This window comes from Pygocentrus nattereri, chromosome 12 (genome assembly GCF_015220715.1).
Source record: "Pygocentrus nattereri isolate fPygNat1 chromosome 12, fPygNat1.pri, whole genome shotgun sequence".
Lineage (NCBI taxonomy): Eukaryota > Metazoa > Chordata > Actinopteri > Characiformes > Serrasalmidae > Pygocentrus > Pygocentrus nattereri.
In genome coordinates this window covers 16,144,191-16,160,879 of record NC_051222.1, presented here as the reverse complement: position 1 = coordinate 16,160,879, position 16,689 = coordinate 16,144,191, and the positions used below count along the sequence as shown (strand labels likewise).

Here is a 16,689-nt window from a genome sequence, read left to right as displayed (position 1 = left end):
GAAGTATCAGAATCAGAGCTTTTAATTCTATAAAAGACTGACATTACAGGGGTCAGAAAAAAGATTTTACACATTCCACAGGTGAGAATTCCCGACATCACACACATTTTACATGATCTTGTCACACGCCACATGTGTCATGTCAAATGCTGAACAATTTCAAAGTATCAAGACTCGAACATGGAGAAAAGTCTCTGACGGAAGCCCTTGGGGGAAAAAACATCCCATGTCGTGTTTCATACACAGTAGTACCGGACTCTCCATTTCACAGTAGTTTAACTAACAGTCAACAAACCCACATAGACACTTTTTGGAGTCTATCTGGAGAAATGTGCAAAGTTTATATGACAAGTTTATAAGCCTTTGAGGGAAAAAATCTACATCAGGCTGAAACCTTTAAGACTTGTGCCACCACCACCACCACATCGTTGCTGTTAGAAGAAAACCTCCATTTTTGAATGTTTTTGATATAAATTGAAAATGCCTGTACCCCCATACAGTGTATGTACATTTCATGATGAATGGACTAAAAGAAATGACCCAAATGGACTTGGAGTCTGTTTCTATTGACTTGAACTAAAAGTAAAGAAGGTTTTTTTTCCCCATTTCCTGTAAAGTTCTTGTTTTGGAGCTACAAGGTATTCTTCCAACAACAGCGATATACTATATTAGAGCAGGTCTCTGCGATAAGACTCACAGAACTGACAGCAAGTCAGTTTAAGCAAATCTATAGCATGTTTAAAAGCTGAATATTGCGCAGAGATACAATTCATTACAGTGGTTCAATAATAAATGAGCAAGTTTGCTCTGTACAATCTGAACAACATACAGTCCTAGTCAATGTGGCCCTAGCTGCTCATTGTAGAGTTACGGTACAGGCTACATCTAACAATGTAAGAAAAACAGCCCCCTGTATCTTCATTACGCCATGCAGGAACTCTAACAGGCTCTAAACAGTCTCAGTTTAGTAGGACAGTGCAAATGAGTCTGGAATGCTTGGTGCGTTGGGGAGGAGGGGTGGGGGGTTTGGGACAGGGTCAGGATTCTTCAGCCATAATCTTCGCTCGACAGGCCTCCCGCAGCTTGGTGATGGTTGCCTTGGAGAGGCTGCCAGGTTCTTTGAAAATTTTCTGAAGAAAAAAATTCAGAATAGGATTAGGAAATCAAGAGGTCCAGAGAATACGGATGTCAGAATTTGCATATTCTGAAAGATAAGACCATCTAATGGATTTGAGAGCACATACAAATTACGTAGTTTCTTTTCTTGGCCTTGAGAAAAGAAACACACATGACCAAATGTTATTGCTTGGAATATTAATAATGCATAATACTGGGCGACCACTGAAAGGCTGGCATTACCCTGCATCTGAATCAGCTCTGTATGTGCATATAAGCAAAACCTACCTGCATAAAAGTGTGGCAGTCCTCCACAAAGGCGCCCTTGGTGATCTGTTTGAAGCGGTCGCAGATGTCTGGAAGGTTCCGCGCCTGCAGGATGAGGTCCTGGTTGTGGTGGATCAGAGTCAACGCCACACGGAACAGAATCTTAGATCCCTCGTAGAACAAGCAGTCCCAGATCCGCAGAACGGTCTTAAATAAACGCAGAGAAACAACAAGTCCTATGCTAGAACGTTCAGCTTAACTTTTGGGGGAGGGCTAAATTTGACAAAAGTCTTAAACATACAGAAGTTCTTTGGGGCTCACTGAAGCTTAAATCAGCTTAAATCCAGCACCAACTCCCACCTTTTCTAGTTTCTGCTAATCTGCAAAGTAATTTGGCACTCACAAAGTGTCATGAGGTGCTCAAAGTCAGATATATTATGGAAGTAATCCAACAAGCACAATCCCATTAGCGAAGTGAAATATCTTTGGAAATTCACTGCTAGTCTTGTGGGGCCAGACGTGATCTCATAATCAGTTAACCTTTTAAATGTTTGATGCTGGACTGCAGCTAAATCCACTGCTAACAAGGGTAAACCTGCCTCTGAAACCTGCCTCTAAACCCACACATTCCTTGGCGTCCGGAGAACAATCGTTTAGCTTGAACGTAAATCCAATAGCTCATCTTTTCATCAACAAAGCTGCCAAATCTCATTTACTTCCCTCTAACAAAATGTTCGACACTGTAAAAAGTTGATGCAAAACTCTCAGTGTCAACTTCTCTCATGTAGAATTGTAAACGTTAAAACCTGATGGTGGAAAAAAGTTAATGCCTTATAGTTACGTCTGTGTTTATGAGCGGTGTACTTAAACTGGAAGCTCATCCTTCTTACTCAGTGAAGAACAATAACTACAAATGATGGGTGCTTTTACGCGCTACAGACATGACTCAGAGGTCTGAAGTAACTGAAGTGCAGCTAGACTAACCATCTAAGATATGCAGAGATTTCTCTAATGTTACCTGGACAAACCGAAACATTTCCACAACACTATTCACTGATCAGAAAACATTACACATAGAAGGCGACTCATCTAATTATTAGCTCTAGCACTGATGAACTCATGAGACATTTAAGCCCTCGTGAGTGAAAAAAGTGGGTGAGTTAAATGTCCAGCATAAAGTCATCATTTATTTGACTGTGTACATGACAATCAGCAATCCTGCCTTGTTGGTGACTCTGTGTGAGCTCTTCCTAGCTCTTCCATGGCATCTTCCCTAAAGAAAGCCAAGCTTTACCTTTAGTCACAATTCTGTTTCCACATCATGTTCAGTTCTCACCCAGGGCTTGTGTGCATGTTCTTACCTCTACAGGCAGGATGTCAATGAAGAGGCAGATGAACCAGCGCGACACCACCAGCGTCCACATGACATTGTGCTGTGTCATGGCCTGCCACACAGCCGGCACTTTAACCTTCACCAGCTCGCCCAGCACCTCCTGGTCTGTCTTCAGGCCCAACATGGCTGGTGTGTAGTAATCTAGAAGATGGAGAGAGTTTATGGGCACTGCATTCAAGTGATCAGGTTTAAACAATTTCATCTAAGCAAGTGAAAACATCTCACATCTAATATTACTCATTATGAAACTGTAATCAGAATATTACGGATCATAATATTATATATTATACATAATAACTTTTCTATACACCTTTAACTTATTAAAAGTAATCAGCAAAATTACCAGTAACAAAAATAGCTTGTAAAATTATTTGCTTATACATCATTTTCATTGTAGTGTATAACAAAGTTTAGCAGTATTCTCAATAGACTTGCTTTTATGGTTTCTAATACCGTATGAGATATTGTTGTCTGCAGTGGGGTCCAAAAGTCAGGAATCATATTTAAACTTAACAATAAACAGAACAATTTAGAATTTTGAAAAAGAAAAAATAGAATAAAATAAATATTATGACAAGTTAAATGAAGAAACATTCAGTATTCAGCACTATTTTAGGTCTCTATTCAAATTTAAGCAAATTTGTGACACTGACCATGTTAAAGCCTTTGTACAAAAAGGTCAGAATTCTTAGAAATTTTTTGTCTTACCCCAAAAAAGAAAAGGGTGACCAAATACCAAACACTATGAAAAAAAAAATCTAAAATTCAAATTAAAAATTTCATAGACTCTACTTTTCACATAAACTGTTATGCCAACAATCTAATTTATAATGTATAATTTGCAAAATAGAAGAATTTTGACCAGCGGTTTCAGACTTTTGGACCCCACTGTGTATAAATGGACAGAAGGACAGACAAATTTCAAGCTTCACAGTGGCTGCTACTACTGTTATGTATTTTAGTAAGTTTTTATAGATAACTGTGTGTCACACCATGTCAGAAACCACAAAAAGCTTTTTGAGATGACTTAGCAAAGTGGTTTTATGAATCTGGTGGCTAAGCTTCCATCAGCCTGACATCCCCAGGACAAAACTAAAGAAACAACATCTGGGTTGATCAATGATGCTTGGTTTAAGTGGACAATTACACACATTGGGTTTTTGGCCAAACATTTTCTTTTAGCTTCTAGATCTCTCGTTAATTTAACCATAGTCCTGTTATTAACGGCAAAACAAAAGTCTAGGAAGGTTCAAATCTAACAAGATGTTAGATTTATGCTAAACTATAATATATGAAGAAATTATGAGTAACTAAACAGAAGTCACATTAGATATAGCGTTATTTAAAAAAAATAATAGTATCATAATAAAACGAAAGGTTAGGATAAAAAATAAAATAAATTAAAAAAAAAAAAAAAAAAAAAAATCACCAATCGACGCAGCCATGATTCTCTAAGGCCCTCAACAACACTGCAGTGCCACAAGCCCAGAAAGCAGGTAACACAGGACCGGAAGTCAGTGTGGTTGTGAGGCTAATATCCTGTGCGAGCAGTGTGTCTCCCTCTCCTGGGTGTGACCGGAGTTTAACAGACTTGCAGCAGATCAGAATCATGTGACCTGAGAGCAGCTTATTCATAGCTCAGGAGGAGCAGCAAGATTCTCAGAATAGCTCTGGACAAGTCACCTAAACACAAGCCAGTCGACTCTCATTTATATTTATAGCTGCAACTCGTCAAAAATACCATGAATGTACAGTAAGTTGAGACCCTGACTGATTGAGTACAGGCAACCAATGTAAATGTCTTAATACCGGTTAGCTCAACCTTTATCTGGGAGAGTGGTGTAACACACACTGAAAGCCTGATAGGCTTTCAACAGCAGAGTTCATTTCAATTGTGCATTTGTTGTGTTCACTGTGATTGGCATATTTTCCTATTTATACACTATATTGTTGATAAGGTTTATACTGTTTCCCATTTCTATTAATGAGTGCCTTACTCCTGTTACTCTGCTGCTGCTGTAATACTGCGAATTTCCCCGCTGTGGGACTATTTGTGTATACAAATATTAGCTCGTCTGCCTTCACACACATATGAAATTGAGTGACATCCCATTCTTAATCCATATGGTTTAATATGATGTCGGCCCACCCTTTGCAGCTATAACAGCTTCAGCTCTTCTGGGAAGGCTTTCCACAGGGGTCAGGAGTGTGTTTATGGGAATTTCTGACCATTCTTCCAGAAGCACATTTGTGAGGTCAGACACTGATGTTGGACGAGAAGGCCTGGCTCGCAGTCTCTGCTCTAATTCATCCCAAAAGTGTTCGATCAGGTTGAGGTCAGGACTTTATGCTGACCTTGCTTTGTGCAATGGTGCGGTGTAACGGTGCAACCTCCAAAAGAAGAGGCACCGGGATTTACGCACGGCCAAATTGGCGCTATGGGCGTGGGTGTGGATACGAGGAGGCGAGACTCCAAGTCCAAGTGCACTCGTACTTATTTTATTAGACTCAAAACAAAAGAAAAACTGAATTAAACAGAAATAAAACAAAAGATAAACTTGAGATTTCGCCGCAAGGCTAATCCTCCACAGGTTATTCCCAAACTGTTACAAGCAGCTAACAGCCTCGTACCGGGATTAAACCTCTCCTCCCACAGGTAGCTGAAAAAAACCCCTGTTGAAAGAACATCGAGCGTTCTTATTGTCGAAGCCCCGCCCCGACTAAACTAATAATTTGCTTTAAGGGACGATGTCCCAGGGCTCTAATCTACATTCACACACAAACATATATACACACCCATATATACACATCTACTGACTAGTCGTGACTAATATATACATATTACCGGTAAGTATTCCTTAGTTAACTAATTCATTCCTTTGCAGGTTTTTCACTTTAGGACACTGAGGCCCCTTTCCTTCCCTGAAGGTGGATCCGCCCAACAGGGACAAGAAGCCTCGGTCCACTTTACCTCCCATTTGCCCTCATCCCCTTCTACACAGGACATCAAGGTAGGTACATACAATATTCCTATTAATTTCAGTGATGGGCATACACTGCACCATCACATGCGGTCATGCTGGAACAAGAAGGGGCCATCCCTAAACTGTTCCCACAAAGTTGGGAGCATGAAATTTTCTGAAATCTCTTGGTCTGCTGAAGCATTAAGAGTTCCTTTCACTGAAACTAAGGGGCTGAGCCCAACTCCTGAAAAACAACACCACACCATAATCCCCCCTCCGCCAAACTTTACACTTGGCACAATGCAGTCAGACAAGTACTGTTCTCCTGACAAGCGCCAAACCGACTTATCTATCAGATTGCTAGACGGAGAAGCATGATTCATCACTCCAGAGAACACATCTCTACTGTTCTAGAGTCCAGTGGCGGCGCTTTACACCACTGCAATTGATGCTTTGCATTGCGCTTGGTGATCTAAGGCTTGGATGTAGCTGCTTGGCCTTGGAAACTCACTCCATGAAGCTCTCTACGCTGTTCTTGAGCTAATCTGAAGGCCACATGAAGTTTGGAGGTTTGTAGTGATTGACTCTGCAGAAAGCTGGCAACCTATGCACTATGCTCCTCAGTATCCGCTGACCCCGCGCTGTCATTTTACATGGCCCATCACTTCGTGACTGAGTTGCTGTCGTTCCCAATCGCTTCCACTTTGTTATAATACCACTGACGGTTGACTGTGGAATATTTAGTAGCGAGGAAATATCACAACTGGACTTCTTGCACTGGTGGCGTCCTATCATGGCACCACGTGAAATTCACTGAGTTCCTGAGAGTGACCCATTCTTTCACAAATGTTTGTAGAAGCTGTCTGGAGGCCTAGGGGCTTGGTTTTATACACCTGTGGCCATGGAAGTGTTTGGAATACCTGAATTCAGATATTTGGATGGGTGAGTACTTTTGGAAATATCGTGTTGCAAGATGCAACTCAATTTTGACACAGTTTTATTGGGTACACCTACTTTAGAACAGAGTGGGAATTAATTAGATACATAGGGGGGGTTAATTAGTAATATCTGATCTAGATCAGGGGCTACCAACCTTTTGTAACCCTAGCTGATCTACAAGCATGGATGTCAGACTGCCCAGAGAAAAGCTGCATACAGGGTCTGGCTCAGTTCAACAGGTTTAGGTACATATGTTTACTCCCTTCTTTTTCAATTTGCTCATAAGGTTTTCTCAGTTCTCAATCCGAGTTCCTCCACATTTATTACTATTAAGGCAAAAGTTATCTAATAGCTACAAATTAGCTGCGAAGTCTAGTTCCCACCACAATCTGCCACACCTGCTCTGGTTCCATCAGCTTCTTTAGAAGTCCTTGAATTGCTGGATCAGATGCATTAGTGTTAAGCAATGGCAGGGAGGCATGTTACATGCAGGTTAGAACTAAACTCTACAGGAGGAGAACTGGTGTCAATCAAATGTAGCATGACAATTGGATCAGGTGTACAGTGTCAGTATATAAATTGTACATTTTGTCTGTCACAATGGTCTATTTAAACATACAGTGTGATTCACCGTAGAACAAGATTCCTAAAATTGCATGTGTATGCCTGGCTTTAGATGACATTCAACTATAGCTCAACCAGCAAAACAAAACACTAAAACAAGATGCAAAACTCCACATTTGAGCTCCTCGGATGCGTTAGCCTTGGATTTGATTCCTGCTCTGACTGTGCTGCAGTGACTGTTGTTGAAAGAGACAGATGAGGATCAAAACTATGAAACATATTTTACTTACAGCTGTACAGAATTATGTGTGCTCACTGTGTGTATGTGGTGCTTCACTGCACGGACGGGTTAAATGCGGAGGTGAAATTTCCCTGTTGTGGTACTAATAAGGGTCTCTTCATCTAATCTATCTAATCTAAAGACAACCATACAATAGCTTATTCATGAATAAGGCCAATTAGGACTTTATACAGTATACAAAATGTTGTTTTAGATAGTCAAATGACAAACACAGCAGTGCTGCTAAAAAGGCATGGATAGCAATATACAGTTGAATTTAAAAGGTATGCTAACCTATTTATTACTGCTATAAAGCAGTTTCGGCCACTGAGTATCCATACACCTCATATCCTGTATTACTGCCATTAACAACAATAAATTAACCACACAAGGAGAGAAATCACATAAGCTACACAAACCTGGAAGTATCCTGCCTATAAGGGCCTCCATCAACCAGAAGGACTTCTCTTCATCTTTGGTGATGATGATGAGGTACCCAGCGATGAAGTTCATCCCCTGCAAAAGTATCACCTGTTAACTACCACCAGAGTGCATCAGATAAAAGTTAAATGCAAAAATGTAGGTAAAACTGGTGGTTACCACAGCAAACAGAAACAGACCAGGTGGCGCAATAAATTTGCGGAAATATTTGCATTTGAAATCAGTTGTTAGGAGCTCCTGAAAGGTTTACATTGTCAGAATGGAAAATATTGTTTCACCTTGCACAGGAGGATGCCGGCACACCCTGAAACCACACCAGGGCCACTGTAAACACCGTATTATGACTAAAAGGAAGCCAGAAAGCCAGGTGTGGTAGACTTTGATCTCTGTATTACCAATTCTAGAGCTTCAAAACATTAACTTGCATTCAGCCCTTCATTACCACTCTTAAGAGCAGGCCACCCTGCAGTCAGCCGTTTTTCCTCTAAGTCAGCAATACAGAAGTATCCAGATCAAAGTTTAGAGAGGAAAGTCTACCTGACAGTACCCCACTGCCTTGTTGTGGTGTCCATAAGCTACCAGTACGTTATACAAGGTCTTCTGCAGGCACGGGTTGGCTGTCTTCTGGAACTGTACATTGTCTGGAAAGGTCCTGTGCAAATCTGTAGACAAATGAGCTCTGAGTTGGGATACATGCTATGCAAATGTTCAGTGTGTGATCTATGTAGAGGGATCTATTAGCAGAAATGGAATATGGTGTAGAAAAGCATGTTTTTATTAGTCTATAATCACCTGTAACTACAAATCATGTTTTTGTTAGCTTAGGAGCAGGTCCTCTTCCAACAGTGGCCGCTAAGTTGTGCCACCATACTTATGAAGTAGCCCAGAATGGACAAACCAAACACTGGCTCTATAGAGTGCCTTTTGCGTTTTTACAATGAAGTAGCAGCTTCCACTGAATTTGGCGGAAGTCGAAGGAAGAAAACAGTGGTTGCTGCCAGTGCTGGCAAACCATTTTGTGTTGAGAAGTTTGAGAACCCAAATTTTATTACAAGTGGTTAACATTAATTAGCAGAGAGATGCTGGTTAGCTTTAACTTAGCTAACATTATAACAGCTCTGCTCGCCACAGGACAGGTTTGATTCTGGCTAACTCAAGCTACACTGACAAGTTTAGATGCTAATGTCTCAAACCGATCACAGCAAAGCCGAATGACTGGTGTTGGGAGTCACAGAATGCTGACATCCTGTTTTGTTGTGTTTGGAGCTGTAATGTTAGCAGGCCAAAGTAAAACCAAAGTAAAATTGGTTTTCTTTACTGTGAAATTACATTAATATCATGCAATCTTTCGAGGAATCATTCTTGATTAATTGTGAATGTTATTAATGATGATGTGCTTAGGCTTAATCATGTAACCGTGAAGGTCCAAGTTTCATAGCAAGGTGTGCACCACGCTAACCTGTGCGAATGGCTTCCACCAGTTTAGGGTCATGTTGGGCTTGAAGCAGTGACTGGTAGTAGCCTGCGTTCTTCTCCATCTGCTCCTGAGAGCCACTCGCTGCCAACCAGATCAAAGCCCGGTGCTCATTCGGGACTCCCTTCCGTACATAACGTTTTACTGTAAGACAGAAACAAACAGGGTCATTTGAACTGCCACAGTTAATATTTATTGCTTGATTACTGTGTTTGAGCTGGCTACAATTAATTAAGCTGACTATAATTATTTGCCACAGCTGTTAGTCTTTGCAATCATGTTTACATCACTTCCCACAGAACGTGAATTGTGTGCTTTTTTTATCCTTTGAGTGAAGTCAGGCTTGAACTTTAATAAATGCATATGATGAACAAAGTAATGCATATTTAGCAGTTAATCACAACTATTCTTACGGCAATTAATCATCAGCTAAAGTTTTATGATCATGATAGACCAAAGGGTCATAACTGACTCCTCTAATGGCTCTTTCTCAGCCAGTACAGTTCAAACCCAAACCCAGAACCGTCAGTACCCTGGCCAAGCTCCAGTGTCCGTTTCCCATCATATAACGGAGCCTCTCTTTAGTTTGTGTGGTTACATGATTTCTAATGTGAAGCCAGCGTTAACAGTAAACACAAACACCACTAGCAACAACAGAGGAGCTTCAAACTCTGATTTACTTTTTACACTGCAATAGATTTTATATAAAAAGTCAGACTTTTTGTTGGTTTTTTTTTTTAATATAGCGGTCATCTGTGGAGTCTGTGACGACTGTGTTTGACCATTGAATGATTTGCACTAGCAAAGAAAATGACAACCATTGTGGTGTGATTATGGTTCACTTGGCAGTAGAAAAAGTATGACAAAAAGTGTGATTATATATTGCATGGATTTGTACTGTGCCAGCATTACATAGTGATTATATACTGCATGGATTTGCACTGCTCAGCTGAAAAACACCATTAGAGAGTAGTTCTCAACTTTGGTCTTAAGAAATTCATGCTGCATGAACCAACATCTCCCTGCTGACCAACTAATCAGCTAACAAGCCCTTCCTGAGTTGAAACGTACAGGACGGAGGTGTTTCAAACTGGATTACAAAAGATGTCTTCTGAGTCAGAAAGCTGAAGTAGTTAGTGAAGTATGACGTGGATGTGTGCAGAGGCTCCCCAACACCACATGTATGGTTCTTAGACTTCTGTCTGTTACTGGTCCAAATAACACATGATCCCTTGCATGATTAGACAGCTGAACAGACGTTCAACTTCCACACACAGGTTTCTGCACACAGGCAGCGTCTTGTTTAATTCTTTCACGTCTGACTCATGAACTCATTACGAACGTTTTTGTAAGCTGTGTTAGGTATGCAAGCAATCAAAGCAAATGTATTAGACTGGAACTGAGAACAACAATTCCAAGACAATTTTACAAGGGGTTAATTGACCACATCAAATCTGGAGGACAGCGTCTCACACTGCACACAGTTAAAGGACAAAAGGTGCAATTTGTATATTTTGTCTTTTTCTCCATTTCATTGCAATAATACATGCTTGCTATTCTCTTTTCTCACCCACTGTTGTTAGTCTCTCCTCTTTATTAAATCTGAGTGAAAGGGAGCTCACAAATTATGCAGAGAAACAGATGGACACTTGTTTGTAATTGTATTACAAAGTGCACCTGTATGGTAAACGGCACTGATAAAATGAACGAGTGTAGATACAAGCAGGTGTTTTTAATGAAGTGGTGCATTTGAGATTACACACGGCTCCGTGTGACCTGACGTGTGTGTGTAATCTGCGTACAGCAGAACGCATGAGTATGTTTGCGCACGTGTTAGTGGGTGTAGCTCACGCTCACCCTTTAGATTCCTTTCGACTCGGCTCCTCCCCTGCAGCATTTTTGACCATTTGATGGACCTTCTAGTGAGTATGGCCAAGTACTCCGACATGAGCTCCTCATAGGTATTGTAGTCAAAGTCAGCAGATCTCTCAAATCCATATGGGTCCACACTACGGAGACAAGGACGCCAGTAAGAGAATGTATAGAAGAATGGAGCACATTTGGAGGGTTATTGTCACTAGTGTGTAAGGGATGTAACTGGTCAAAAAAACAAAAGCATCTCCAGTCATATGCAAAAGTCTTGGTACCCCTGGTCAAATTACCTTTGTTCATTATAAATTACTACACCTCCTCTACAGAGATCACACCTCTAAACATTTAATGCACAATTACTGTTCATCCGATACATCGGACTGAAGCGCACAGAACGTGTTCATAGGGAAGTGTGATTTGCAGATGCTGTGACATATACTCCTCCAAAATCTCAAGTATGTGTGAATCTGCAAAACTGTGAGTAAAACAAACATTGACTGGCTATCCTGTAGCATTAGGGGTGAGACAAAACCCAGGCTATAAATGACCAGAGCTAAAATCAAAGTGGGGCAGCTCTAAGACAGACTAAGAAGTACCAGGAATTATACAACAAATTATTACAAAAACAGTGAAGAGAGTTAAATATTGGTGAGAAATACGACAAATGTTAAGACGTTCCTCTTTATTTTCTGCACGTTCTAGCTTGGACACTGACCTCTCGTGCACACTTACACTTGGTGTGCTGGTGGATACCTGTGTTATATGTTTGTATAAATTAAATTCAGCCTTAATATTGACGTCAGCAGCAATAATTCAGTCTGGAGCGTGATCATTTGAGGAAATTACATAGTCACAGGGCTGAAAGAATAATCCCTTTATATCAAAATCACATTTACATGCATTTTTGCAGGAGTAGAAATAAGCCTTTGTGCAACAGGTGCCACCCTCAATAACAACACCGCTAAGGCTAATGGTGATTAATACTAATAGTATATTCTGCAATTTTTTACATTTTTGCATGGTCAATTTAAATGTAATTCACTCCAGAATTATTACTTGTAAAATGACAGACGTTGCAGATCATGGACCCTGTCAGTAATCATTTAAAGTGGCTCTCTGTGTAAACTAATCCACCTCCATTAGTGCTAAAGAATGAACACCGATATGGGGCCTGTAATGAATCAGGTAGATTGGCGGGAAAAGCTGCTTCAAGGACACTTGGGAACACGGAGAAACCAACTAAAGAAAAACAGACAAAATAATGAACATAAATGGAAGAAAATGGCTGGCTGGTTGTAAGAAGCAGTGTCCGTTTCTTACTTCACCCTTGGGTACGGACGCACACACACACACACACACACACACACACACACACACACACCAGGCACTTTATTAGGTACATGTTGCTAGTAAAAGGTTGGACCCCCTTTTTGCCTTCAGAACTGCCTTAATCCTTCGTGGCATACTTTCAACAAGGTGTTGGAAACGTTCCTCAGAGATTTTGGTTGGTTATTTGAGTTCCTGTTGCCTTTCTATCATCTCGAACCAGTCTGCCCATTCTCCTCTGACCTCTCACATCAACAAGGCATTTTCGTCCACACAACTGCCGCTCACTGGATATTTTCTCTTTTTCAGATCATTCTCTGTAAACCCTAGAGATGGTCGTGTGTGAAAATCCCAGTAGATCAGCAGTTTCTGAAATAATTAGACCAGCCCATCTGGCACCATCAACCACGCCACGTTCAAATCACTTAAATCCCCTTTCTTCCCCCATTCTGATGCTCGTTCTGCACCTCAGCAAGTTGTCTTGACCACCTCTACATGCCTAAATGCAGTGAGTTGCAGCCATGTGATTGGCTGATTAGCTAATTGTGTTAACAAGCAATTGAACATTACCTAATAAAGTGGCTGGTGAGTGTGTGTGTGTGTGTGTGTGTGTGTGTGTGTCTAAAATAATATATATATTATTTTAGAAAATTGTGTTGTTAAGAAACTCTCTCAATATATGTTTTTGTGCAGTCCTGTTAGCACAAAAAGTATCCTGAGTAGTTCCATTTGAAATAGAACTCATATTTTTATATCCTAATTGCTCAGGCTTATATTTTGAAATGTCAGTGTCTGACTGTTTAAGATTAATTTAAGATCTTTCAAAAGTGTCAAGACTAAAACAGAAGTGGTTAGTCTGGGTTTGTTTTTCATGTGTTCGACCTTCAAAGTGGTGCAACTTCATCTCTTAAGAAATCTGTCCCACATGCGCCATTTCAGCTCAAACTGCATTTTAGGTTGGCCCTAAAATTTACTACCAAATCTTATATAATGTTTTGTTTTTTATGACAAGCAACAGAGGGAAGCAGGCAGAATTCTTATATTACTTCAATAATAAACACACAGTCTTTGGCTTTTTTGTCTAACACACCTGCTTCGTGCACAGTTACAGGTGGCCTACTGTAAATGGTTGTTACGTAACAGGATCAGTAGCCAGCCTGAGCCTTCTAAGAGATCGAATGGAAAAAGACTGAGTGCCGAGTTAAAGAGTTAAAAGCATTCCATTCAACACAAGTAACAAGATAAAGTGGCTTAAGGGCACTGAGAAAACACACGAGCTGGTGACTGTGCTGGGACCAAAAAGGGCCTGTGTTTAATAATGAAGACCCCGTGACACAGGGCTGCCTTGGGCAATCCAGGAAAAAGAGACACACATCAGTATAAGTGTGCAAAAGGGCTGAAGATTTAGTGGGTTAGGGACAGAAGTTAGCTTGTGTGGTAATGTATAGGTGTAAGGCAGCAAGTCATTTTGATGTTTTTGTGGTTTCGGTTGTAGCTGCGAGTTTTAGTGGTGTTGGGTTTGTAGTTGCTGGTTTTATATATGTTTTGTGAAAGACTGTGTCAGTCTAACTCAGTTGTGAGTTTTAGTGGTGTAAGAGTTACAGGTCTGAGCTTTATTTTTGATTATTTCAGTGCACAGTTGCTGAGAGAGGGTGAGGTCAATACAGCAAAATTAATGACAATAAAACATTTTACTAGATATGTATCATAATATTTCATTTTAATGAGGTAGTGCCACATTAACACCTTTTAGTCAAGATCCCACACTCTATGCTGCACAAAACTAATAAAACAAGACGAATTATGTGCTTTTTTAGTTCTACCAGCAATTGGCCTGTGAATACATCATAAAAGTACTGCAAATATGTTTGATATGCTCAGAAAAGTGTACTGTGACAAAATGGTGTATGACTGTAGTGGCTGCTTTAATGGTGCATGAGTGTAGGGGTTAGTTTTAAAGGTGTACAACTGTCGTGGTTGCTTTAATGGTGCATCAATGTTGGGGTTAGTTTTAGCTGTGTGTGACCAGTGGTGTACAATTGTAGTGGTTAGTTTTACTGGTGTATGACTGTAGTGGTAGTTTTAGCAGTGTACGACTATATTGGTTAGTTTTAGTGATGTTCGACTGTAGTGGTTAATTCTTGTGGTGTAGGACTGTAGTGGTTAGTTTTAACCATGTACAACTGTAGTGGATTGTTTTAACTGTGTACGATTGTAGTATAAATGTTGCTTTAATGTTGCATGATTGCAGTGGTTAGTTTTAATGGTGTATAGCTGTAGTAGCTGGTCTTAATGTTGTATGACTGTAGTAGCTGGTTTTAGTGTTGTTTGTAGTAGCTGGTTTGAGTGGCGTACGACTGTAGCAGCTGGTTTGTGTGGCGTACGACTGTAGCAGCTGGTTTGAGTGGCGTACGACTGTAGCAGCTGGTTTGAGTGGCGTACGACTGTAGTAGCTGGTTTGAGTGGCGCATGACTGTAGCAGCTGGTTTTAGTGGCGTATGACTGTAGCAGCTGGTTTTAGTGGCGTACGACTGTAGCAGCTGGTTTGAGTGGCGTACGACTGTAGCAGCTGGTTTTAGTGGCGTACGACTGTAGCAGCTGGTTTTAGTGGCGTACGACTGTAGTAGCTGGTTTGAGTGGCGCATGACTGTAGCAGCTGGTTTTAGTGGCGTACGACTGTAGCAGCTGGTTTTAGTGGCGTATGACTGTAGCAGCTGGTTTTAGTGGCGTACGACTGTAGTAGCTGGTTTTAGTGGCGTACGACTGTTTTGGTTAGTCTTATTGGTGTATGATTCGACACCTTCAGTGGTGGGTGTTTTGTAGTAGAGCTGTAGCTGGACACTATTCAGCAGGACCTCGCAGGACTTCTATCACTCGTGTTTTTTACACTGCTGTTGCGCACACAATAAAGTACATCTATCTATATCCTACTACACCCACAACAGTGGCGTATTTAAATTGCAATAATAATGGAAATGGCAGTTTTCCTACAGTACCTGGGAACTCTTTCCTTTGCTGTGCTCGGCATGTTGATGCGGAGCTGTGGCTGTGCTGGTGAGCCTGTCCCGTTCTCCTCCTTCCTCTTCTTCCTCTGGTCCATGGTGAGGTCAAGTTTAGGCTCAGGTCCTCACACACTCTCCACACTTCATACTCACCCCTCACTCACTCACTCACTCACTCACTGTCAGCTCTAGAGTCCATCAGTGTGTGGGGTTAAGCTGTCGCTGGAGGAGCCGATCTGCAGTAATCCGTCCGCGTTCAGAGCCATGAAGTGAGACAGACAGACAGACAGGCAGGCAGGCAGGCAGACAGACAGACAGACAGAAATCCACAGAGAGAGGTGAACGGAGCTCCAGCGCTGTTAGAAAACAGGCGGACTTCACTGAAGTGTGAATTCGCCGCCGAACACACACCTCGCGGCGGACAGGCTGAACACGAGCTGCTCGGAATATGTCAGGAAGCCGTGTGTGCGCGTTTATGCCCGCGGGGTAACTTTAGCCAGCTTTCCTACATCGGTCTGTGCGCTGCTCACACCGCCGGGTTAGCTAGAACACTTCGCCCGCCGGAGGAGGTGCGTTCACTCCTGTCGGGTCTCCTCCTCTACACACCTCGAAGCGCCTAACTTCTCCCTGAAGACCGCGTCCAGCAGGACCGGTTTCCCCTCTCACATCTGCCGCGCTCCTCTCCGCCGTTTCCACTCTTTCCACAGCAACACACACGCTCGGTTAATTTCTCTCGGGAGCTCAAGGACAGACGTCAATCAAAGCTTAGACACGCCCCCCGCGGCCCTCACGGCCACACAGCGCCCCCACTCAGCGGCTCCTCCACTACATGGGTGTCAGTGCTGTTATAAGGAGTTCAGCGGTGTGTTTGTCAAATGTGAAAGGATATAAGGATAAGATTATATCCGTCAGACCCTCACAGACCCTGTGGCTCTGTGGAGGAACAGCACTGCCACATTCTCCCTGCTGGATAAGATCAAGATTAAAACCTGATGAGTTTGCTTTCAGGGTGGTTGGTGTAGTGTAGCGGGTAACACCTCTACACTGTAGAC

At 41.6% G+C, this 16,689-nt stretch overlaps 1 protein-coding gene across 1 annotated transcript; it reads right to left on the bottom strand.

Moving 5' to 3' along the window:
* Positions 1 to 4: 4 nt before the first annotated feature.
* On the bottom strand, positions 5 to 16,416 carry grtp1a (growth hormone regulated TBC protein 1a). Its single transcript, XM_017701846.2, has 8 exons — positions 15,632 to 16,416; positions 11,295 to 11,446; positions 9,423 to 9,581; positions 8,501 to 8,625; positions 7,942 to 8,038; positions 2,745 to 2,917; positions 1,405 to 1,590; positions 5 to 1,130 (listed from the first exon to the last, which is right to left on the bottom strand). Exons 1-8 carry the CDS (start codon positions 15,733 to 15,735, stop codon positions 1,038 to 1,040), a joined length of 1,089 nt encoding a protein of 362 aa, XP_017557335.1. The 5' UTR covers positions 15,736 to 16,416; the 3' UTR covers positions 5 to 1,037.
* Positions 16,417 to 16,689: the final 273 nt, after the last annotated feature.